Source organism: Rhodnius prolixus, unplaced genomic scaffold (genome assembly GCF_049639745.1).
Source record: "Rhodnius prolixus isolate KJV_2025 unplaced genomic scaffold, Rpr scaffold_3, whole genome shotgun sequence".
Taxonomy (NCBI): Eukaryota; Metazoa; Arthropoda; class Insecta; order Hemiptera; family Reduviidae; genus Rhodnius; species Rhodnius prolixus.
Window position 1 is genome coordinate 42,715,735 of NW_027411603.1, and position 27,638 is coordinate 42,743,372.

At 31.1% G+C, this 27,638-nt stretch overlaps 1 protein-coding gene across 2 annotated transcripts in view; it reads right to left on the bottom strand.

Moving 5' to 3' along the window:
- Positions 1-1,636: 1,636 nt before the first annotated feature.
- Positions 1,637-27,638, bottom strand: part of LOC141452889 (beta-1,4-glucuronyltransferase 1) — a 159,929-nt gene continuing 133,927 nt past the window's right edge. For both annotated transcript variants that reach the window (XM_074125419.1, XM_074125420.1), the window contains 6 exons: positions 12,112-12,257; positions 8,746-8,923; positions 6,930-7,193; positions 6,538-6,829; positions 6,130-6,375; positions 1,637-6,037 (listed from right to left, as the gene is read on the bottom strand). In XM_074125419.1, the coding sequence (XP_073981520.1) occupies positions 5,840-6,037; positions 6,130-6,375; positions 6,538-6,829; positions 6,930-7,193; positions 8,746-8,923; positions 12,112-12,257 (1,324 nt within the window). In that variant the 3' untranslated portion in view covers positions 1,637-5,839. The remainder of the gene's footprint in view (positions 6,038-6,129; positions 6,376-6,537; positions 6,830-6,929; positions 7,194-8,745; positions 8,924-12,111; positions 12,258-27,638) is intronic.

Genomic DNA, 27,638 nt, shown 5'->3' on the forward strand with positions numbered 1-27,638 from the left:
AAATGAACGACTGGCTCTTTAAGAATATTTCTTGTACCCCACAAAAAGAATTTCACCAAATGTTATTACAAGTATGGTAATCATGGTTTTATGAAGAATTGAACTCATATAAAATATACATACATACGTACGTATGACAAACAAATGAAATTGAAAGAATTGCAGTGAAAAATGTACGTCAATGCTTTCTAGCGGCACTTGTTAGAACTAGTTAGTTTATGCAAATGCCGCTAGATAGCATGCCAATGATTATTTTAAGATTGTTGGCTTAAGGCTGAGTTTTTTACTAATAGCAGAATCATTTTCTATTTTTTAAAAATAAAGAAATTATCTGGTATTGCAGGACGAATATTTAAATCAATGCTTTTTGGTTAATTTAGAGTGTTATTACTGGGCACCTGAATTCTCCGAATATTCCCTGAGGTAGTCACAAAGACAGCCTTCAGGTTCTTAATACTACAAAGCTGAAATCAAAAATTGAAGTACTAGGCAAGTGCAGGTGGCTGCGAATCGCCCAAGCCTTTGTTATAATTCTTAAACATTCAGACTTTATTTATTCGTGGTGGATGTAATAAAAATAAATAAATTATACATAGATATTCATGAAAGCAGAAACTTCAGGCTGTAAAATAGGTGGTTTTAAAACACAAAGGCAACGTTTTCATTTACTGAGAAATATTTTGGTTGGCTTAGCCTTGGAGCCTAACGGGAAGCTGAGCTATGCCTATACTGCCCTTGTAATCATCCACATCTGTCTGACTTATTAAAAGAGACTTTGTTTTTACTATTATTATTAAGTTTCATAACACATTTACCCTAGTCTTCCTGAAATTAGCACATTTTCATAGAATTAACAGTAGCAAGTTAGTGCGAAACGAAAACATAATTGAATTTGAAATCACTAAACCAAACTGATTAATACACCTCTGATGACTGATGAATCAAAGATATCATCTGAAGTTTTGGCCACACTTCATTTTCAATAAACTGAAGCATAGTACTGTATCAAATAAAATTTGAGCATGTCTTCTAACAAGATTGATATTAGAAATCAGTAGCTTTTGAGATTAGAGATTCATCTAGTAGAATGTACAATAATTTTTTTGTTAGAGAACATGAAAAATAGAATTGTTTTGATGGGAACAAAATTTCATGAATGTTACAAATCGGATTATAAATAAATCCAGGCAAATTTTCAACTGATTTCAAAATATTTTAATAAATTTTGCTTATAATAATTTGTATAATAATATTTTCCACAAAAAAAATTATTTTGTATTAAATTATAAAATGTGAACAAGTGCACAAATTCTTTTAAAATGAGATTAAAAACCTACACGAATATTATATTAAACAACCGTAACATACCAAAATCGAACTAAATTCGCTTATTGAGATAGTACCTCACAAACTTAACTGAAACGTCAATAACTAAACAATATGTACTCAATTAAGGGGAATGCCACCACGAACTACATACAATACTGCATACTTATTAATGAAGTCTACGACTTAAAGTAGATTAGAAACGGATCCAACCCACCAATTTCTGGGCTGTAGAGAGTTCTTTCTTTTTAAGGTTCTCAGACGATAAGCTTCGTGTTATGTTTTTAATGACGCTCTTCGACTTAAACTCTTAATTTCATGCATTATTTGTAAACTAAGCAGATCACATTTCCATTATCTTTGCTACAAGAACCATCAGAATCTCTGCCGCTCAAACCCTATCAACCATTTCCAATTCAGACTACCCAACAAGCTGCTTAAAATGACGGTCCCCACCCACGAGATCTCCTGACATAATGGTAAAATTATTTCCCATTGTATCTGTTCCTTTTCACAACTGTATTTTCAATATTTTGCCCCTTCCAATGTCTAACACTTCTGGTATTTATAAAAATAAATTTATCAGCATAATAATTTTATAAAAAAAAAAGGACTAATAAAACATTACAATTCTATTATTATCACTTGGTAGATATTGTTTTCATGTTTCACAGAAAAAAATTATATTTAAATGATAATTTATAAAATACAATTGGCTTAAGTACTGCAAAAATATAGTTTACACTTTAATTTCATTAACGCATTTTCACATATTTCTATCGAATCCTAATTTACAATTTTAATTATTAATTTTTAAAATATGTACAGTCCTTAAAAACAATATTGGCTTCAAAAAGCAGAGAAAGAATTGAACATACATTGCAATTTTCACAAGCCTACAATATGTTTTTCCTTTCCTTCTTTCACATTGTTAAAATTGCAATGTTGGAATGGCACCTCACTTTACTGTAATAATTCTATAAGATCAATTTAATGACAAAAATAATTTAATAAATAAATAGAGAGATGAAAAAAGTCTTACAATTATGTGCTATTTTGAATAATTAAAAATGATTATAAGATCTATATGTATATATATATTCAGATTAATTAAAACAGATACCTTGTCTGCTAAATGAAACCTTAAGCATTTTCCCGCAAATAAAAACCTCCACCTTCTTTGAAAGGAATAAAAAATAAAATTTTCATAAAATATAGAATTACAAGGAAAAATATTAAGAATGACGGATGCAGCTTAAGGGGAGAGGCGATATGTCATATAACTTATCTATAAATAATATGTTCTAACTTTAATTAAATCTTTATTTTTGTTCACCGTTATGATCCATACATCGCATATTTGATTTTACTTTTCTCTCAAGTACGAAAAAAATATTTCCAAGAACATTTTAACATTAATAAATGCAACATAAAGCAAACCTATGTTCAAAAATGTATCTATGCGTTACTTCAAAAAACTTTAGCAAATATTTTTCCATCAAACGGCATTAGCACCGATTAAATAGACGGCATTAGACCCACAATAGATTAAATTAAATAATAAAAATTAAAAAAATGTTCACACTTTGACACGCGGTTTATAAGCTTATAAATAATATACATACATAAATAAATATATCTTACAACTCAAAATAGAATATAAAAAAAATAAAGTATGAATATAACGTACACATAGAACATATACTTTTTAGGGAACTAGGATGAAAATATAATATAGGATAGATACATAAAAGGATAACAGTACAAATAAAAACTAAAGACTGTAAATACTACTAAGAAAATCTGTGATAGTAAACAGACACTAATTTAATTCCATTTGTTTTAAGCTTATTAAGAAAGAATAGCCCAATTCTTTTTATTGAAGGGAAAAATGTCCTCAAGATTAGAAGAGAGGCGAGAAATATATTTAAAAGTAATTTTTCTTTTCTTTAACCATAATAATCACTACTTTTCAGAGAGAATTTTGGTTGCATTGAAGAAATTTGTATTCTCTCATTTTTTTGTTAGTTTTATTTACAATTCAAAATGCATTAATTTTTTTTTGTTTTAATAATCGTATATATATCAACACGTAGCACCTTGCTCTTATACTCTACTATGGCACTGCAGTCAAAAAAGTCATTTAACATGTAGACAAACAGGCGTGTTTTGGTATCTATCCGATGGACCTGAAATAGAAACGAAAGAGGAGTTTGTAGGTGAACTTAACACAAGTATAAGATTGAGGAAAGGCAGTTTTGTATTTAGATAATGAAGCTTGAGTTTAACCAAAATCTCATTAAACTGCAATTATGCAAAATAAAATTGGTAAATAGTCTCAAGCTGTAACAGTAGTTGTAGAGACGATGGATATTAGTGTAAAACTTTCACTACCGTGGAAAAATTACATTTTTCTCTGCAGGTGAAAACCTACACTCTTATTGGTTATAACTGCATAATACATATGCATTAACTTGTTTATTTTGTAAAAAAGGGGAAGAAATATGGCTAAATCTAAATCACACAAATAAATTAACAGCGTTCAACAGATTTGTAGCACAATAACCGGCCATAAATTTGCTTTCCATACATTATTTTCTCAAAAATTAATTCTAATTATAATAATTTGTAATCACATAAGTTCACAAAAACAATAAACTGATTTCGTTCGTCATTGCGAAGTTCAATCTTGGCGCACTTCTCCAAAACCACAGACAACTATTTTTCAAACTTGGGAAGTGCTTTGTTACCAGGATTATCTCACCGCCACTAATGACACAGATCCAAACTAATAAAACTCTAAAAAGCGTGGTTATTAACCCAGATAAGAAAATTAAAATTGATGACCAAACTTGTCCTAGTACATCGCCAAATTACGTCTTATATTTAACTGCACTACTTATAAAGGCTTATTTCAAATATAATAATTTGATTTTATGAAATATTTATGAAGTATTTACCAGCAATGAAAAAAAACTATGCAATTTTACAGTAAATAAGGAAATATTACAGCATTCCTGATATAAAGAAGAGCTTAGAGTGAATATTCTTTTTTTAATTGGCTTTAATAAGCTTTTTTTTTACTTAATAACATAATATGCTTTAAGGCACAGCTCATTGGTAATAAAATATTTTTTATATATACTCAGAATAGTTTGCATACTTTCTTTCCAACTTCATTAAATATTGAAGTAATAACTACTGCACATATTTCTATCATTATCTGATAAGTAATACCATTATCATACAAGTTGGTAGCAGTAAAATTTTATGCATACACGTTATAAATATATACATCTTTTTCTGTTTTTAAAAACGAATATAATAGATCCTGACAAATCACATAAATTAAAACAAGAAATTGTCTGTTCTAAATGATATTGTGCCATTAACATAATAATAGGAACAACTTCAATATAAAAAAAAATTCTTAAATTACATGTGAGTTTATTTTTCCAAAAATAGCAATACAAATTATAAGAATGTAAAAATAGGAACATAACCATGAACTCTGTTAAAGCCAACAAAATATTTTCCATGGCGAAATGAAAGCTAACGGAAAACTTGTGCAGTACATTTCTGAAGAAGTGGAAAAATAAAATTAGCTCATTGAATTGACCTATGGAAAGTTATCTTATGATGCAGTATTAGCTACTGGGCATGACGTCTGTTTGGAAGTTAGTTAACTAGTCGCAAGTTATCTATTGAGAGAGCTCAGAAGATGCAATTTCAGAATAGAATTACTTTCTTAACAGCCAAAGGGGGCATTACTTTTTTATAATTATCACCTAAACTAGTAGCGATGGCCAGGGCCGCTGCAAGATGGTGGGATGACTGTCACTGCATACGGGCGCCTTGGACTGATGTTCGCTACTAGAATAATATGTACAAAAAAAAAATAAATAAATCAGTTTTTTTTATTTTATTATGAAGGATGATTCGGTCGCTACGTCAACCATTGGTTTTTACTCCTTATCTACGAATAAAACTAGGCTGCCGAGAGTGCTTATAATGAATATTATCTTCTAACCCAGGGGTGCACAATGTTTTGAAGAAAAGTTTCCGTATGAAAGAAGATCCCGAAAAAATGCTAAGAAAAAGTTCAAAAAGAATAAGTGATAACTAAAATTAACCTGACAAAAGTTTTGAATTGATATATTTTGAAAATTAACTAAATAGAAATATTAATTTTAGCTCATGGTTCTAATCAGTAGCTCATGGTTACAGAACAAATATTACAATAAATTAAAAGAAATAGAATTTTCGCGAAATAACGAAAAGAATGAATTATTTTCTTTTTATTTTATATATAAATATGTACAATTTTTAAACTGGATTCTTTTTAAAATAAATGGAATGACTTTTTAAAAACTAAGCAATGAGATTGTGAAAAGCACATCACATAATAATACAATATAAATATATATAAACCTATAATAGAAAATTTGCTTTTCCTTTATATATATGTATATATATATATCTACATAAATATATTGGGCTAACAGAAAATATGTCAAACGGCGCATCCCTTTTTGGTTCCATATAAAATTTTTAATTCTGGAAAAATGACTTTCCTAATTAAGGAATTAGTTTTACCAGCTAAAACAGCCCTAGCTGGATCTTTTTTCAAGGTTTTAATGCCAGGTTTATGTACAAGAAAGGCATTGTCTAAAATTTGAAACTCATAATCCAAAACGCAAAGGACATAACCCTGCAAAAAGAAATATTTAGATTATATTTATAAATGTTGATAAAGTAAGTCAAATGTAATAAACAAAAATAATAGTGACTACTTTAATTTACCTGCGTCATTTTATCACTTTTTCCTTCCCAACTTAATCTTTCATCGTACAGAGGATCACTGTGAGTACCAATATAGATAGGTTCCCAATGGACGAAATAACCAGTACGTTTGCCTATATGAAACACCGCAAGACCACCCTGACTAGAGTTAGCTTTTAGCCACTCTTTACTGTGAGGCACATTATGGCATCGAGGGCACACTTTCTTATGGAACGGAATCGCTGATCCATTTTTTAACATTGTTACCTTTAATGAAAAAATAAAATATATATAAACAAATTCAAATGTACATTATTATTATTAAATGAATTGACACTGTTAAATGAGCATACAAGCAAAATTAGAAACTGAAAAGTTTAAGCATTTTATTGTTAAATAATGATTAAGCTTTTTAATAAATTAACTTACTAATTCAGTCTTATCATTTGGGAGACTCATGTTTGCTTCCAACTCAAATATTGACAAGGGAAAAACCTTAGGTTTACCGTGTCTAAGGGAAGGACCATTTCGTCTGATCATGTCAAGGAAGTCATTTATTACTCCTGGACTAGGATAGAGTTCAATATCAGAGGCCAACAAATAGTGTGTGGTTGCACTCTCCCTGGCGATGTTGCGGCCTACGTTTATTGGATACATCAATTTCTTTTGTGTTTTGTAGGTGGTAGCATTAAACCAGGGTGCAGGGATCGAACAATTATATCTGAAAATAACAATAAGTTAAAATAAATATCACTGGAACGTAAGGGTCAACAAAGTAGAGGTCATAGACAAAAATATATATAAATAGTTGAGGAACTAACCTGTCTAAGAACAGTTTATCACTTTTAGGCACCATCTTGGGAAGATGCTTCGATGGGAAATATATATGAAAAGTAACAAGTTGTGAAATTGGTTGGGGTGAACAATCTCTCAGGTAATGTATAGTTCGTAGTGTGGTTTCGAAATCAGTACCAGGTGCATGAAGAGCAAGTGAGATGGGACCTTTCCATCTGTCTAATAAAGGCTCCAGATTTTCCATAAATGTGTAATCTGCGTGAGTAGTGTATGTTACACTCTCCCAACACCTGTGAGCAATTAATAAATAAAAATACTTTGAAACATAAGTATTAAACTCCAGTAATTTGCCGGCCACAAATTATATTATAAAATGGGAAACCTATTTAAGCAATGATTATTTATGAAATTAACTTAATTTTTTTTTTTTTCTTTCTAGACAGTAATGATTGATTTTTTTTTAGAGACTAACGTGCACGAAAACTTCTATAACTGGCCTAGATAAATTTCGAACGGAAACCGGAGGGAAAATAGGTAAAATTAGGTAATGGGTCTGTTCAAGGTTTTGCTAGTTGGGATCCCTCACAAGAAGACTTTTGAACGATTTTCCCATCTGCTTCGAATGAGTATGTTAACATTCATTTCTGATTTTGTTTTTTCTAGGGATGTTTTTACTACTTAGCAATTATCTCCGTCAATTAGTGAAGCGATCCTTCCATGTTTTCAGTTTTTTTTTTTTTGTTGACTTCTGAGAAACAGCATCCAATCTCCAACGCAATTTTCTTTCTGGTCCTTGGATCTTCTCGTCTCAATCTCCTCTTTCACACAACCTATGTTCCACAAAAGCCCACTGCTTCTGAGATCATGACTTCAGTCATGACCAGTCTTAAGAAAAACTTGACCATTAACTGCTTGAGCTCTAAAGACATTAAAGATGTTTTTTCAACTTTTAATGCATTTCTTTTGTCTATATTTCACAATCTTCTCTAATCAATCTACAGATGATCTTTTCCAAAAGTTTATTCCGGTGGATTGTAATCTGTTTCCTTCTTACTTATTTGGAGCCCATGTTCTGTTGCCATTTAGTTCAATTAATTATTTCTTTATAAATTGGTGAGTGGTGCTTTGAAATATATCTCTATTCTAAAGCAAAGAATTGAGCTCTTTGTTTTCTTTTGTCTTCCGCTAATTCTTAATCCACCGACGCTTTATTATCATCATCTCAACAGAAGAACCCAAGTATTTTTAACTGAAAAGCACCTTCAAATCTTTATTTTGTGACTCTTTTCTAACGTTGTTTTGGAAAAGGATCGAAAATTTTTCTTTCTTCGAAAAACAAGATATGTTCCTAGAAGGAAACGAATGTCGGACTACGTGGTAGCTGACTTAGGTTACTACTACTTGGCTCAATAACGACTCAATTAAGTTAAATAGAAAGAAGTGGTTCATTATAATTCGATAAAAAAAACTTCTTGAACTGAACGTCAAGACAAAGAAAACCTTATATCAGAAAAGTTTCATTTGAAAAACCTATTTTGGAAGAGGTTTAGAATCAGCGAAGGGTTTTAATGTTGAGCTTTGTTTTAAGCTTTGATTCTGAATAATGACCTTGAAAATAAAGGAAACTCTGGTAACTTTCTCAATAGTCTTTCGACCACAATAAAAGGGCTTAGAGAAGGTTTTGGGCTTAGAGCTCAAACAAGCTTTAATGAAATGACTGACCAATTTCATATTATCTATCCACCTCCTTCTTCATTCTGTGGAGAAGTAGATAAATCCATAGATTTTATTTTATTGTAACTGGATGCAAAAAATTAATTCTATAGTAAATAAAAATCTTACCTGAACTGCGTGGTTGCGACAATGTAGTTGTATAAAACCCAATAATCTCCCCGTTGAGCAATGTAATGCAAAGGCCGTCTATCCACACAATCAATGTTTCCTTGCGAACTAACAGTCGTACTATGTTCTGTTGTTGGGGGACTGGTTCTGTTCGTTGGCATAACTGAACTACCGGGTCCTGGCGAATAACAGTAAATAATTAGTAGAATACATTTATCGCAAAGCATATACTAAAGATAATAAAAAATATTTCTAAAGAGACTTATAAATACTAAAAAAAAAAAAAAAAAAAAAAAAAAAACAACTTAGTGAAACCTCTAAGAAATGCATTTACTGCAATTGAATTTAATAAAATGTTTGCCACTAAACACTGTAAGTGAACAGTCCACACTCAATTCACCTCAACCTTTAACTTGAAACCAATAAATTATTTCACTTAAATCAAAGCTAATGCTGAACAATAAATTATTATTTCTGCTTACATATACTATCACAGGCAGAATGAAGAAAATGAATAGAAGGTTTTCAATTAATAAAGTTCAACAAGTTAATCTATTCACTTCTCTCAATTAATTTATTATTACATCCTGAGGTATAAAGTGACACCACTTGTATTAGACTATATGGATATTATGTATTTGTAAAACAAACAAAAAGAAACAGTAATTTGAAATCATTAAAAAATTTGGTTAGGCCATTCACATGACCTTTCTTACTAAATTGATGAAACTCTAGCAATTCCTACAAACTAAGCATTTATAAAATATATTTAATTTTGAATAAAATTATAATTTGTAGCCAAATAATTTATTAATCCTTCAATTTGAAGATCCTGAAATAGCAGTAAATAATAAAGGAGTTATCAAATAAGCAACTTTTTTGGGAGGAACGGACTCTTGTTCTTTTGGTAAATCTAAAAGAATTAAAAAATGCGGCGAATCCAAAATAAATTAAATTATTCTCATTTGTTCATGTTAGTGAAACAACACCTCAAAAACGAAAAGTTTGAATGGCCGGCAACTGCTTCAGGGACCTCCTGGGTCCCTGTCTAGCAATAACAAGAATAACATTTGAACTGTTCCAATTCCATGTACATGCTGTAACACTACAGGACTCTAAAGAAACTGTGGGCAGCACAGAATCACCTCCTTTAGACAGATCTGTTTGCAAAGAACAGTAGACGTTTGAAAAGGAAAAAAAAAAAATACGTAGGTCATTAACTTCAGCCTGCCCAGGAAATTAGTCTTGTCCTGAGGAAGTGGAAGGAAACCTTAGAAAAGGAAAAAAGTTTGAGAAAATGAAAACATACCGAATTACTGAAAAAAATTACTTTAAACGTACCAATCTAGAGAGTTAAATTGACTTATTAGAAAAGAAAATCGGTGAAAAGCGATTAAGTGATTTAGTTTTCTTTCTTCTTCTTGTTCTTTATTGTTTGGAATGAAAAGAATCTACCAAAATATTATAAACTAAAAATGAAATAGAAGGACAGGCAAGAAAAAAAAAAAATAAATAAACGAGTCTTCTCTTTCATTAAAATCACTGACCATGAAGACAAGTGTGAGCATCAGCAGATTATAAAGATTTATTGAAGTTAACAGGAAATAATCATTGCTTAAATAATGTTTTAATGATAAGTAAATAAAAAAATCCTTGAGAGAGAAAAAAATCCTTGGTCTGTGCAACGTCATTCTAAGCAAACTATTCTAAACTTGAGTAAACAATTGTCATCAGTTTTTAAAATATTTATTTATAAACGTCATAGTGGGTAACGTCATTGGCGACATAAGAAAAATTAAAAACCAAAAAATCACTATAAACAAAAATACATCCAGCTTATATTTTAGTCTTTTTTCCAAGATTTTTAACTTCTAAATCTCAAATTAGGGAGACCTGATAGGTTCAATCTAGCACTGGCCGTAATGCCAGGTGATACAGACAGAAAATACAACATTCTGATCGAACTATCTGACACTTTAGTCTATTTTCCCAAAATTTTTAACTTCTACATTTCAAATTAGGGCGACCTGATTTGTATAATCTAGCACTGACCGTAATGCCAGGTGATATTGACAGAAAAGGCAACATTCTGATCGAACTATCTGACACTTTAGTCTATTTTCCAAAATTTTTAACTTCTACATTTCAAATTAGGGCGACCTGACTTGTATAATCTAGCACTGACCGTAATGCCAGGTGATATTGACAGAAAAGGCAACATTCTGATCGAACTATCTGGTACATTAGTCTATTTTCACAAAATTTTTAACTTTTATATTTCAAATTAGGGCGACCCGATATGTTCAATCTAGCAGTGGCCGCAATTCTAGTTGTGAGAGACGGAATAAACTTTGGAAGCTTTACCTATCATCAATAATAACTAGCTTCTTACTTCAGGAGTATGACCGCGAAAACTCCATTCTTGAAGAGCCATCATCTTTGGTTCCACAGTTTCTTTCTTGACGATTACCGACGGAGTCAATAAACAATGGTCGATTAAATTGTTATAAAAACCTCTTACCATAAATTCAATCTTTAATACTTCATACTTTATTGTGAAAACTTTTGTAAGCGGATCTTACTATGGTTTAATTATGATAGACAACGCAACTTGAAAAAAGTTACAAATACAGAGTTACCACGACGAGTAAATCTGAAATGAAATAAGAGAACAAAAAGATTTCCTAACTGAATTGAGAGTTAGAATAGTGAAGTGAGTGTAATTTCCCCTTTTGGAAATTGTTTTTCCACTACCACCTACCTGTCTCCTTTTTCCTGACACGTTTTTCTCGTAAAAGTTTCAGCGATTTTAGTAAGTTAGAACTAAATGTGTACAAAAACTGAGGGAAACGTTTAAAAGTTTCACACCCTTTTCTTTTTTATTTAAACAATGCATGTGGCAGGGCTGGCATTTTTCTATCAGCCAGAGAGCAATGTAATTTTACCAATATAAAAATAAGTTTACAGACAGCGAAAGCACATTAATGTGAGGGTAGAGGTGAAAAGATTTCTCTACAGAATGCACTTAACCCCAACTAAATCTTCCCGACAGTTCACGAAGGGTCAACCGATTTATTTATCCCACGCTTTTTATTTTTTTAATCTTCGTTTTCTGTTAAAAAAAAACAAAAAATAAAAAATTATTATTATGAATAACCTATAAAAAGTGGAAATTGAAATAATTTCTCGTTTTCCTGATGAAAAAATAATTTTTCTTTTCTCTTTTCTCCATAGGAATATTTGATTTGAGGCTCTATAGTCCGACAAAGTTGTTTTAGAAATTGGCCTTCTTGTATGAATATATGATGAGATAAGAAAACTAGCCCAATAACGAAATAAATTAGGCGACAACAACAGAAATCTTACCTAGGGTATTGGTACTGGGCGCGACGAAACTTGGCGGCTGGGATCCAATGTCAAGGAGTATCCGCCTGGAAGGTTCGCCGGCCCTTCCATCGTCAAGGGCCGGCACTCCCTCCAAACCCAATCCTCCATCACTAGGCCGCTCTGTCCTGCAACATTAATAATATATTATTGCACAAAAGCAACATTAAAATCAAATTTATACAAAAAATAAAGAATAAATCAAGTATCCAGCATTCCTTAGTCTTTCCTCGAAATTGAAGGACCTAACTAGGAAAAAAAAAATCTAGCAAAATTATAACCACACAACAGTTTCTGAAGGAAAAGGTTAAGAAATTAATACAATGTTTGAAAAAAACCACTGCGTTTATGAATTAAAATAAACAAAGAATTTAACAATACGCGTGCAGCTGTTTAAGGCGAAGATTGACTAAAAATGAGTTGATAACTTCTGGAAGCGAAATTTAATATAACTAATAAAAAGCTATAACTCCTTAGCTTTAAGGCTAAAGCTAAGTAATGTTTACATTATAAATAGAATATATAAATGCAAATCTCTTTGCCATTCTGTTTTAATAAAATACATTTTTGGCACTTAAATAGAGTTGTTATTTATAAAATGTAGTTGGCAAATTATCTAATTTTTCTTTAGGGAATGACCATTTTGGAAATCTATAGTTGACAATAGAGGCCGTTTTTAGAAGTTTGCAATTGAGAAGCCACTTTTTTCAAGTTCCAGTTTTTTTCTTTCTTTCTTTTTTTTTTACTAAAAGCCAATCAGCATTTGCATTTTAGTCCTCTAAAAATTCAAGTCCTTAGCCAGCAATTTTGAATGCAATTAAACTATTCAAACCTCTTAGATTTATTTGCTAAATATTAAAATGACTCCTTGACTCTGAAGAAAATAAGTGTCTAATCCTAATTTTGACTGGATTAATTCAATCTTTGAAAAATCTTACACTACTTTTCAAAACAGTAAAGATGTAGAAGAAACTGTTACCCGAACTTTAAAATCCCAACTGCCAAGTCTAAGCAAATAAAAATAATCTCTTCTGATTATAGAATATATTAAGAGATCAATAAGTTATTTTTATTTTAATAAAATTAGGAGTAGCTTAAAGATAAAGATAGTCATCGGTGAAAGGATACAAAATTTTTGCTGATTTTAATCAAGAAATAACAATGAATATGATCGTAAATTTAACAATTTTAGTTGTAACAGCAAACAATAAATAACTTTCTCAGTTTAGTAATGAAAATATGAACTTTGTGTTTATGATTAAATAGTATTAATAGCTGTACTGTTATTGAAGCACTAAATTTGTTTTTCAACAAAAAATTATAATAATAATGAACAGAATTTGGCAAATTTGACACAATTTGAAAGAAAGTACTGCGAAGCTCTTCGGGGTGGTTCCATAGTCCGACTACTTTCACTGATCAGCTGGTCTTGAACGTGAAAGCCGGTGTTGTCGGGGCAGCTGATTACTTTCCGTCATAAAGACACTCCTAATACACCAGTTGTCCTTGTGCTTTCTGTTCTGTTCTAATTTTTTTCACTCTACGTTAGCATAGATCTCTGAATTGGAAAAGTTAAGAAATATTTAGGTTATTAGATCTGCCTACAATATTTTGTACGTTTTAACAGTATAAATTACAGCATGTAATAGGTGACTCTTTCCATCTTAAGACTTTATAGTACAGAGAAAGTCCTGTAAATACATGAAAGTGAATCTTCGTAGAGAATAAATATTTACAATGGCATAAAGGTGAAAACCATTTGAACTTCAAAATGTTTGTCTGAAGTAGAAATCACCTTTCAAAAATTGAATTTTGTAAGTTTAAGAATAAAATACAGATAGAGCGGATACATTAAATTGCAGTTTATATAAAATGATTATCAAAAGTAAAAATTACAATGTAATGTACAAGATGAATGTTACACGTTACACTGAATCGAAGTCAGCTGTTCTTCACGCCAACAAGCTTTGGCCCTAACTAGTGATGGCCTCCTTGTCCGGTCTGAGTAGGCGTTATTTCAAAAACTGTAATCTACTAGCCACCAATTGTAAATGTAACGACAATCAGTAAAAAAATGATCCCTTCACAAAAAACTACTTTAGTGGATTAAGTCGAGAGTAAAGGCGCTTAAGACAAAAAAATATATATACTTATTTGTAAAGAGAATTGTTTTTATTGGAATATTATGTTATGACAACAGGGGGATGCGTACATCTGTTCTAAATGGAATACTGGGCAGGTGAGCAGATATAAGAATGTCCTATTCCGGACGTACGATACATCAAGGCGAGTCCTTTAGGAAGGTCTTCTATTTATTTATGAAGGAGGAATGTGATAAGTGCCACTTGAGGCAACACACTATGCAGGCTTATTGCTTCCAGAAACTTTTACAGTTATTGAAGCGAAGTAATTCTTGTTAAAGGATTATTATATAAAAATGATTAGCGAATTCCTGCAGAAAAAAGCTCTTAAATTTTCAACCTAATAAAGCTCAAACCAGCCAAGCTAATGGATGTTTTCAAAAAATATTATGAGGTCACGCTTATTTTATAATGAACGAGTGCACAGCGGTCTAATTATTATTTTTATCACCAAACTAACATTTATTATTTATTTTATATAAAATTTATATCTTTTAAGCTGAAAATGTTTTTACTTTAGACTTCTAATTAATTGAAAGTTGGTTATTAAGTGTTATAAGAAAGCAACCAATTGCAAATTACAGAGTGCAGAAACATGGTTATTTCACCTTAACACTAGTTTAATGTTCATGGTGTATAAAAATTCCGTGACTAATGATTTCTATCGTGTATAATGTTCACTAAATAACTTTTTTTTTTTTAAAAAAAAAAAATAGTTTCACTTCATGATTGTCCTATTATTAAAAATTTCCAACCTTCCATTAAAAATGTCCGGCTTTAATCGGTAGCTAACCATTCAAATGTTGTCTAAACAAGTGATTTTCAAATAATTACGTAGTAGAAGAAAAACAATTTCGAAAGAGCCTTGAGGACGCAATAACAACGACACGAGCACAGTGCAGCAGGCCTGGACCGGATAAAGAAGAAACAATTTAGTGAAGCATTCTTTTCACACTCTCAACTCGCTTCGTCAACCTCTCATGAGAACATCCTGTACTTTTACCGTCCTTTTTTTATGATTACCACGTTTGGACTATTTTTTTGTCTATTATAGTAAGGAGATCTCAAATTAAATTTCTCACATTCTTACAGTTGACCCGAAGCTGTAAAAGGAAAAAAACCTTAACTAGAATACTTTTTAAGAATTTTTTAAAAAAATTTTCCACAATTTTCTAAAAAATGACTGTTAAAACAGCTTTCTTTTGTCTTAGCATTATTTTAAAGTGAAAAAATTATATAATGGTAAAAGTTTTATAATTTAAGCTGCAAAGTAAAAATTATTCTGCCAATTCAGCGTACTTCTTTTTTGAATATCCATCTTCCAAACGAGAAACCAACCACTCGCCTTTCAAATCATTGGAGACTTCTGAATGCTTCTAGAACTGTAAGTGCTTTAAATCGTTTTAGGCCCGAATTTTCAGATACATGCGCTCTACCTTAAACTTCCCCTAGAGGAACTCATCAGCATGCTTACTATTATTATTATTATTATTATTTAATTATTATGCCTCTATTACTCAGACCAGAACACGCTTCACACTTCTTCCAGTATTTTACCCAGACAATCTTCGCCTACCTTAGCCCTGCCTGAAATTTACACTAGAAATTAGCCTTGTTTACATCTTCTTCTTTTCTATTTTCGATTGTGGGTTTTATTGTTCCTCTCCTTCAGCTTAATCTGATGAGCATTGCTCTCTTAGGTACAGTACATGTCCACTACGAGCATCTTCCTCTTTAGTTTAGCCCGAGTTGAATTTAAGAATACATTATCACTTATTAATGCCATTAATTAGCCAAGATCTCTATACGTAGTAGTTTTAAAGCTCTGAAGTCCAAATATAATGGCGCATATTTTTTTTATAATGACTTTTCTAAGCAATAATATTTAGAAAATCCTTCATTTTACTTCTAAAAGGTAGCTTATAGTTCCATGAAACGTGCAGATACATATGTGCTAAAAACAATTAATTTCAATGCTTAATCACTTCAAAACATGATTTGCAATGTTTTGTGATTTTTTAAACGCTTGACGCTAACTTGATATATTTGATGTCCTTAAACAATTGATTTTCTTTATCTTATTAAAAATAAAGGTTAAATTGTAGACACTTCTTTGAGGTATTCTCTTCTAATGAGTGAATAAATATCTTTAAAACAAATTTCAGTTGACTAAACAAACAAGATTTTTTTTTTAATTGTGCTATTTTTTGTTTTGTTTAATATTATAATTTTCATGTTCAATAGCTACTTTATTTTATTAACTATTCATTTTCTTAATTCAACAATAATAACCCTAATCCTGAATGAAACATCCTGTTTCATAAGGAAGGCACGAGATTGCTGCATTATTCTTAACATATCTACTGAAGGGTTGTCCCTGTAAATGTTTACTTGGCGCTGCTGCATATTTTAATATTTCCCATCAATAAAACATTCATTGCAGAAATTAGTGCTCTTTGTCTTCTCTCTAGTTCTTCCAAGGGCAAGAAATGAAATGAAGATGAAAATAATGAAATTCAGAAAGTGAAATGTATCTTGTTTAATGGTTAGTTACCTACAGACATCAGATCAACAACAACAACACTCTCCTTAACTAGCACATTGTTATCTGGACCCTTCACCTGCCTTTTGTTGTAGCACTTTAAAAATATCCCTTTTTTTTATATCATCATCAAAATCATCATTTTTTTTTTCGCAACTGATATTTATCCAATTAACTCTGCACGGAATTGAAGCTTTCACCCTGGATTTAAGATTGCGGAGGAACGGGAAATCTGCTTGTGTTAATTTGTCAAGGTAACAACTAGTAATTACATTCTGTTACTGATTCCCAATTAAAATGTCTGTATATTATTAATTTCCAGATTAAAATGTGCACACTTTCCAAATAACTTTCAAAGTAAGATTAAAAGAAATCAACTCTAAAGGTATACAAATAAGGTTTTCTACTCCCCTTTTTTCCTTATAATGAAGAGAATACCGTTTTGTTTTGAGAAAAAAAGCCTTATTATGCTTAAAAACCAGGAAATTACCTTTATCTAGACTTCCGTTTCTATGGGGGTGGTTTTTTGAGTTGTTACTCTACTACATTAAAACGCATAACAACTTGTGAATTGAAATCGATGCAAAGGGGTATAGGAGACTATTAAGAACTCATAAACAAATAGAATATGGAGAAATATTTCAGATTATTTCAGCACATACATACAGTACATATTTCATAAGAATTCAATTTCTGCAAAACCTTCGATTAATGTAAAACAATTTCTCCCAAAAAATTAAGAAAACTGGATGGAAAATAAAAAAGAAAAAACAACGAGAGAAATGTGAAAGCATGAGGGAAGCTTAGGACAAATAATATGTCACGAGATAACATTTTAGAATAAAGAGAATGGTTTTGGTGGCTACAGTCTGCTCTTCACTACAGTTCGAGGTTAGCATTGCGTCCACAAATATCTTAGTTGAATAGAGGAGTTATCTGACATTTAAACCACTAATGTAACCATCTAGATATGTGATTCTAGAAAACAAGTACATTAGATGAGAGGGTTTGGACTGTTTCTTAATAATGGCTGACATTAATATTAATAACATTTGTCACATCACTCTTTAGCGTGTTTTCATTATTTTCGAACTTATCAAATTTTCGTAACACGTTTTTACACAAGTAATAAGATGTTTTGTGCTCTCTTGATAATGAAAAATATTTTTAGCGTACAATGCGGGAAGAAAGTTTATAAAAGTGGAAAGCAAAGTTCTTTAGAAGAATCTAGTTAGCAAGAATTCACACTCAATTCTTAAGGAGTAATCAAAAATTTCTATCTTAGATGTTTTATCTTAAGAAGACCCCTTATTTCGAAAGAAGTGGCGCACCTGAATTTTGGATGTCTCGTTCTCTTCTTGTACTAAAAATTCAATTCTTGGCGGACTGTACTAAATATAGCTACAGTTTGGAAGTCTCAATACAGTTTTAGTTTTTACAACAATGCTGGCAACTCAACGATTCTTATTTTATTAAGATTTGAATTGCAAACAAAAGAGTTGATTGAAATGGAGAACAAGAAATATATTTAAACTTGTAAATGTTTGCATTATAAGTACAAATTTGAATACTATTTCAAGTAAATGTTACAAAATTCTTGAGTTATACTTTTCAATAAAGGAACATCTTGCAAAATAAATCAATGAAGGCACTTCCTTCATTTCGTTCACGCCAACAAACTTTAAAATATCTTCAAATAGATCCAACTAACTGATTTCTAAGTAATCGTGAGTGCATAATCCTCACTTGCAATCTATCTTAGTAAGTAGTTTTCAAATCAATGCTTTCGTACAGTCTATTTTCCCGCAATAAGATCGCCGTTCATTGGAAAATGCCTGGCCAATGACTTCATTGTAACACTTGCAACACTCTCTCTCTCGAATGGGGGAGAGAAATATTTATACAAATTTAAGCTGCCAGAATCTGAGGGTGAGGAATTAAACGAAATGGACATGGAGGAATTAAAAGAGCTGGTGCCCATTTAACTTCTGCACCCAAATGAAGATATTTATAGTGTGAAATCATTGAACATCATCAAAAGGAGCAGAAAAGATCTAAAGATCACAGCGTTGATTACTTACTGTAAAAGCACCAGTGGCTGTCCATTTTTCACCATCGATCGACAAGAATTGCAAAAATGTGCGATCTGTGTACCGTGTACATGTAATTAGGTGTATAATTGAAAGATAAGCATCTTTTTAATTACCTATCCAAGTATTTATGGCTTCTATTAACAATTAATTAATATGCAAAAAACAAAAATTTGTTTTGTTGGAGCAGCCTTTGAAATTACTGCTTTTTTTTTTTTTTTTAAGCACTATGGATTAGAGTTTAGAATATATTAAATTAAAGTAGAGAGTCTGACTGCTGCAGTGCAGGAACAACTCCCACCGGTCGCCACTCCCCCCAAACGTAGGGTGTACTGATTTTATTACAGCAGCCCACCCAGCTCTTTAGTGAATTACAATCAAGGTTAATCCTTTATTTATCCTGCCAACATAATCAGCGTTTTTCCTACTTTCCTTCCTGTGCAAGTAATTTGTGTACCTGAACTTTATTGAAGTTCTTCGCAGGAAATTTCTTTTCTTTCTTTTTTGGCAAATGGTCAAAGATGATTTGTGAGTAAAATATCTCAGAAAATAAAATCTTCAACTAATTTTGAACATGATGCCTTGAACGAAAATTCGATGGAGTAATATATATTTTGTTTTCTAGGACTCAGATATTTCTCTCTAAAATTAGCTTAGACATAAATATTTTCTTTGAATAATTTCTTAACAGAACATTGCTAGAGTTCAAAAAGTTAGTGATGCTTTTTTTTTATCTTGGCACGAAGGAAGTCTTATCTCTGGTACTCCACACTATTTGAATTACAAGCCAGAAAGAAATGAATTAGACCTTCCAACCTTTGAATTTTTTAAATTGGTGCAGAAGCAAACATGAGGGCGCACTTCCATCTTGATAGAAAAGTGTTTAAATGTTTGCCAAAAATTAATCCGAGCGAACCAAAACAGTTAACGCAATTATTCTCAAAAAATCTGGAATGTTGAAGGCGAACTATCTAAAATAGATCTCATCCTATCTGTTAAGGAAGGCTCAATGCTTCGCCAATGATATTTTTCAAATTCAATTCAGATAAATAGCCTGACGTCTTCGAATTATGGGAAAAAAAGTTTTTAATTGAACTAAATCATAGTTATAAGCTCTTCGAACAAACAATGAAAACATCTTTGAAAAGTCCCAGTTAAAAGCTTACATAATTCGCTCTGGTTAACATCTAAAATGTCATATTTGGACAGTAAATTCAGTTAATGAGCTACAAGCTTTTGAAAAATTGTTGTACAATTACTGACAAAGCTTCTATTGTAATATACAAATGAAGAAACGTAGTATGTACTAGAATATTACAGTTTATTAGACAATATTTCTAGGATTAGAGCTCTGAAGATGTCCACAGAAACATTATTTCAAGAATGTAACAAAAAAAAGTTTGTCTTGAAGCGAGATTTAACAATGTACATAACTTGGAATTCAACTGTTTTAAGTAGATTAATTATACGCTTATTAACTATCAGTATTGTGCACTTATTATGTACATTATTCAGTCTGGTTATTTACATAATCTACCACACATCCTCTTTTACTTTTACCAACACAATTGTTTATAACTGGATTTTCATTATCTCTGTTTGTTATAAACATGGTCATTATTAAGGCTAAGCTATCGCCTTATTTAAAATACTATCATTCGATTAAATCCACAAACAACAAAAACATTTTTGAAGAATCTACAATTAAATAAGATATTAATGGTTAAGAGTTTGAAATTTCATCAGTTTTAAATCAATTCTTTTGATTTTTTCTTTCTCAATCATTTTTATGCAATAAATAAGTGGTGACCTTCATTTTTTTTTACCATTAGATGAACAGGTTTTCCGCTTTTTCCAGTTTTAAAAGTGACTTTTCACTTTTTTTATTGAGTTGACGTAGATTCGAAGATCCGATCTTTGATATTTTTTTAAAATTCGAATTCTTGATTGACTTTGAAACATTCTTTATTTAAAAAAAAATGAAAGCGTAGTTGATAATTCCAGCTGTTGTTTAAGTTTCTATTGCCGAGGAAAAATCAGTATTCTTAAACTATCCAATTCTCTCTAAGAACATCCAGAATGGAGCTCTTTTTTCCCTAGTTCTTCTGTGAATTTTGTTGCTCCTGGTTGGACGGGCACCAGCAATTATAATCATATCTTACAACACTACTTCCTCGTAGATCTCTTGTTAATTCATTGCTGAAGAAAATAAGTTATCCGGCAGACCAAATAGTCCAGTGAGATTGTAATAGTTGCCTTAGATTTTTTCATGATTCTCTTAATAAACCCCCCAAAGAAAAAACTTATAATGCTTAAAGTTTAGCTTAACTAAAAGAATTTGATTTTGAATAGCGATTTTCGAAGCTCCATATTACGAGTGCCCAAAATCTGAGGTGCTTTAATTAAGATTAAGACTACTAATGGTCAACAACGTAATACGAGTATTTCAGGTGGTCTATAAACCCCATAATACAACGACCGTTACCCACGGTTCTCAACCATCAATTAAATGAATTTCCGAAAAGACATATTAGAAGTCGAACAACTTTTTCTCCAATAAATATCTTTAAAAAAAGGAATGAGAAATGAAAAGTAGAAATCATAAGTTCGCAGTCTTTAAATCCGCCATCCGCCGTAAGCTTTTTTGTCCTTTTAAAATAACCAATCCATACATGAAAGTTTCTAAGGGTTGTTCCCATCAAAACGAGACTAAAAATGACAAAAATCAAATAAGCATGTGAACTTGATTAAACTTATTATTGCTCTTCAAGTATAAACAAAATTTATCCGTAATGACTACCGTACTAATAAATAGAAGGTACTTTTCCTTCTGGTAATAAAAGGATAAGTAGGTTAAATAGCTAAAGCAGGAGAAGTAAAGTTTTTGAAGTGTTAAAAGTTTAAAAACAGCGATTACAATTCTGAGTACGTTCTGCTGTGAAAGTGCACGAAGGACATTCGCCAGGATACGCGTACTTAGGCTAGTAGTATTGCTGCCCTGATAAGATATCCAACCGGAGACGTCTTCTAGCATGTTCAAACGTGTCCTTCAGGACAACTGTGTTGAAATTAATTTCTGTATGCTTAACCTAGTAATAAAGATATTCTTTATTTACCTAATTATACACAAGTATTATGCAAAACAATATTCTTAGCGAAACCTTATCTATTGCCGAGGAAAAATCATTAGTTTAGTTCTGATTTTTTTTTTTTCAGCAGTTTAAAGATGTATAATTATAGTTTGAAGTAAACTCTAATTCCACAACATTTTACAGTATTTCTTCTAAACTATGTTTTGAACTTTTTACGTGTAATCCTGTACTTTAAGGTCAACGTAATCGTGGCGACTACCTAGAAAAACCCTCATTTTTGTTGGAAATTGTAAAGAAAAGGCAGAGCAGTTTTAAGTAACAATCTAAAAGCAAAAACAATCGTCAATTGCAAAAAAAAAAACCATCACAAAAGAAAACTTATAGATCCATTTATGGGAACAAAAATCTAAATTCTTACGGTTCTGATTTATGGTTTTTATAGTGCATAGTTTTAAAGTTTGTTGAAAATCTAACTAAAATTGTTTGATAAAGTATTAATTTTGTATGATCTACGTAGAGGGAAGTAGATAAGCCACTTTTACAACGTAGATTGAAGATGGGAGGTTGTGATTCACTGTAACTGATCTAATGAACAGCTCTTAAATTATTCAAGGAATGTTGACGTCAGTCAATTGTCAATTTAGAATAATCTTTGATTTTACTCTAATTTGTTATTCCAGCAATGCCCTTGAATTACTTAATATCATGTAAACCATGGTACAGTAATTGTTCTGAAGGAGAACATTAGAGTAAAACTAAACTCCCTGAGAAATCAATAAAAAACCCAATACACAGATGAAAATCATTCACCACTTCTCAGATCTTGGCGTCTCTAAGGAAATCCCACTGTTAGTCAATTGAGCTAGCAAGTCTAGTGCAAGACGGAAATTTGAATGGTCGAATTCTCAGGACCAAACTGACTAATCTAAATCACACGATGGATGAAAATCCAAAAACGGCCAAGAATTTAATAAATAATCGTATGCTGCCCCGGATAAAATCATTCTTATATTATATAATAAAAGTTCATTGATTTTATACCTCTACTCTACGCCTACATCTGCTACATCACTTTAGCCTCAATGGTCCTTGTAAGTCGCGGAGGTCTTGGCAATATTAATACTACACTCTTTTTCTACCTACAAACTCAATTTAAATAAATCTGTGAGGATCACAACACTCCGTCTTACTTGGTTAAGAAGGAAAGTAAAAATAAAAGGAAGTTAAAGACAAATTACGGTAAAATATTAGCTTGTAATCAATATTAACATTAATCTATTTAAATTTGAACAAAAGATATTTGATATAAGAGAAATAGCAGAATTAATAGATTTAAAGGAGATATTTGCAATGAAAGATAATTAAACAAAAGAGGCAGGATTGTGTTGAAGATGTGGCTGATAAAACGACAAACTGAAATATTCACTAGATTGGTCATTTCCTAGGGAACAGAGCAATGTTTGTGACAAAATTAGCACTGACTAATAAGGCATCTATGTTGCAGTCTCCACCTGTTTGGAAGTTGCTGTTTCTGTTACTAAAACAAATCTATCTATGCAGATTATCTGACCGACATGTATTGACATTACATCTCTTATGTTTAAAATGGGCCAAGTTTTCTAAAGTTGGTTTTAATAGGTTTAATTTTTTCAAAAGACAAAGAAAACTATAAAGACACTGAAAAAAAACAGAAAAATTTAGATATCATTAATCTTTATATTTGTTAATATCTGGTATTCATGAAAGAAGACAGCAAGACCCTCAGAATATAACTGTCTTATTTCCATTTTAATAGTACTGCTACGTCTCGACAATTGGTATTTTCTTCCACATGTTTATAGCAGGAAATGTCAAATCTTCCTTAATATTAAAACATAAATTGGTATAATCTAGTCAACTGGAGATTAGCTGCACAATAATCTACGACTTAATGTCCAAACTGTAGGCTAGCATACAAGTTGCTGAATATTATTGAATTTTTATTTATTAGGGTTTAATTTTTTTAAAAATAATTAGAAAGAAGCAATTATGACTATAACTCTTGGTGACTAAATAATCACAGTTACCAAAAAGAAACTCAGTCTCTAAAGAACTGGATTATAAAAGGATCCTAAGCGGTATTCCTAAGATTCAGCGGGCACCAAAAACTAGGAGGGTACATCTGAGGTTAATCCAGAGTGGCGTTCTAAAGTCTTACAACATAAAATGCAAACTTTCTTTGGAAAGATTAAGATCTACTTTAAAGTTCTGTCAAAAGCATGAACGAGAACCGAATCCTTCTAAAGGGCAGTTACAAACACCTGCAACACCAAGTGAATTTTCCATTTCAAAGAACAGATTATTTATGAAAATGACATAAAATTTATTGATTCAATTTTATTAGCATAAAATGTGTTAGATAAAATAAAAAACTCATAACGTAAGTGACAGAACAATCAATTGGACATTAGCATAAACAGCTTGGTAATGCCATTATATACGGCCATTTAGATTCTATGGCAGATTTGTTTCAGATAATAAGTGATTCAAGCAATTTAGATGCACCCAGATAACAATTATATTCCATGTTACTTACGATCTTCAAATTTATAAATACTAAACAAATCATTATCATTTCTACTGACGATCAATATGACGGGGAAACAATTTTAATATTTTTAGGTAATTATTTCCAAATTATTTTGGATTAACAATAAAAAGGAAGTAACAGTTAAAGAGTCGCACTTTGAGATTATATTTCAGACGATTCAGACTTGAGTACGCCATGTAGCAGACGATTTTTCCCTCAAAGTAAACTACACTTAACAAGTTTTTCTTAAATTTACAAAGAAAAAAGTTAAACTAAATGTTTTTCCGTTCCACATTGTCATGGCTACCATTCTATCATCTATTTCTTTCTATTTCTCTCTCTTTTTGTCATGATCATTCACATCATCTCCCAGTCACTACACCGCTAACTTGTCCCCGATCCTTGGGGAAAAGCCAGTCTAGTGAGTGAGTCGCCTTTTCAATCAATAATTCCAATATTCAGATGTTGTCTCATACCCAATATGAGAAAACTGGTATTAATAACTAATGAATATTAGAAAATTGCTTATATAATGCTAGCGAAATCTATTGAAAGATTTTAATTATAGTTGTAAACTTTATCTTTTCACTGATGTAAATCCAACTTTCAATCGATTTAACTAAATGTAATGCAGATGATAAATTTTCTATTTCTTATTTTATTCTATGTTACCGAAATACTAGTTGAACAAATTCTTTTAAAAGGCAGAATTTTTCTAATAAGTAAGCCATACGATTGTCGACTTATTGTTTTTACGCGTGCGTTGCATTTTTTTTTTTTTTTTTTACTGATTATAAGCATTAAGAAAATATTCGATTTTTTCTCCATATATTATTGCCTAACTTTATAACATGTGTGCAGATGAAAGATGAGCTAATGTGAGCGCACAAAAGAAGAATTAAAACCATACGTACCTACCTATTTCCTTCTTCCGTCTAACACAAAACTGCGCGAAGCCAAATTGGTGAGTATGCAAACTTAATAGGATTTTGAACAGAATTTAGAAGAATCTAAAGAGAAATTCAAAATGGAATGTAAATATTTTAAATAACGTGAATCCTGGTTTATTTATTAAAAATGCACGAGTACTGATGTGGCGTTGGTGTTATTTAAAAAATATTTTATACATTTTACACACCACATATATATACATACTCGTATATAGTGAGAGAGAGGAGTAAAAAGGAAGAGTTTAGATTGGGTAATGATAATGAGCTTACTTAATTACAAAACTACTTTTAAACTATACTGAATAAACTTGGTTACTTAATATTCAACTTAAACCGTGATAGGACTTGTGAAATCAACTAGAAAATATACTTAAAATGTAGAACTATAATTGGCAGCGACAGTGCAAGTTATAGCAAGGTTTGACTGACTGGGCGAGGCGACTTAGTTGGTCGAAGTTGTCGAAGAAGGAACGATGTTGTATACGTTCTAGATTATATTTATCTATCCTTTTTAAAAAGCGATTACTCCCCTAGATGCTTGTCTTAATTGCCACCCTAATAATAGGGAGTTTTACAAAACCATCTCTTTGGGGATAGCTAAAAGTTGACTCAACCAATTAAAACTCTGCAGTAATTTTTTTTAAATTTACTGTCGAGAGTTTTGCTTACTGGCGTTAAGTACAATTACTGTCCTACCATGACAGGGGGAAGACGATTTAACGAAAGGACGATAAATCTTCTTTGGACTCGGAAAAACACCAAAAAAATTTACTTCAGATGTACGCACAAATAATTTTTTAAGTAATTACCTTAATTTATGTTTCCAGTAGAGAAATAAAACAATGATTAGAGCTTTCTTTTAAAAGTTACCAAGTTAAAAACAAGTCTTAGTTAAACAAAAGTGAATGGAATCGAATCCAATGAAGCAAGACATCGCTTTTCTTCATTATTAACTTCTCTTTAATTAACGGAAATTTAATATCCATCATTAGAGATTCAAGTTAATTAAAGAATGTTCTAAATTAAATTCTTGTTCTTTATAGAGAAGCCATTACACAGTTTACATAACTGTATACATTTACAACCCCGTTAGTTGTCTGTAGAGAAAACAAATTTTAAAAAACTATGCTGTTAATTGCTTTAAAAAATATCACTTATTGACATAACACTAATAAAATTTACCTTTCAAAGAGCTCAACAGTTCAAAAGCAGTTTTTAACTGCAATACATTTTAATAAGTTATATGAATTTTTTTTTTTTTAAATATTATCTGACAACAAAAGCAGGAAGAAAACCCAAAAAGTCGGCCTAATTGCTAAAATCTGAAAGGTCAAGTTTGGCCACAATGACTGCAGTACACGCCCAACAGTTGAATATTTTTGAATATTTACACACCAGTAATATAGGAGTCCAAAAAAGAAAAAAAAACAACAAAAAACTGGAAATTTAACAAATAAATTGTATTAATTTATTAAATTTGTTTTATTACTAATGAAGGGAGAAAAGGAGAAAACTGTAATTTTAACACAAGTTAATAAAAAGAGTTATCGATTAAAAAATGTTAATAATTTGGGCCTACTAACGAGGGCCTACCCCTTTTAACATTTTTGTCAAATTTACTGTGAAAGATAATTAATTCATTTCAATTAAAACCATATGGTTAAGCACGGAGGCGCTTTAAATTGCTTTGAAGGAACACCTACTGCTTCCTAATTCATATCATTGATAAAACTGTTTTTAATAACCATTATAAAATAATAACTAACCTCATAAAATATCTAGCCACAGTTCAGCGGATTATCGTTATCAATCAAGCAGATTTTTTTTTTTTTGTTTTTCAACAAATTTTGACCCCATGTAAGTTCTAATAGAGTTCCTCCAGGACTTAATTTCTTAAGGGGATTCACGACTCTTAAAGGCGCCGCAGTATAGCTAGCTGGTTGGCCAGCTTATAGTAAATAAACACCACAGGGTTGTTTGTTAGGTGAGCAAATAAGTTTTGTACATCTAGATCCCATTGTAATACCAGTAAAAAATAACTATCTATCTTTACAGAATGAAAGACACTCCGTTAAACTAACAAAAGATTCAGTTCCATTCTCAAAAAAAAACAAGCGATTAGATC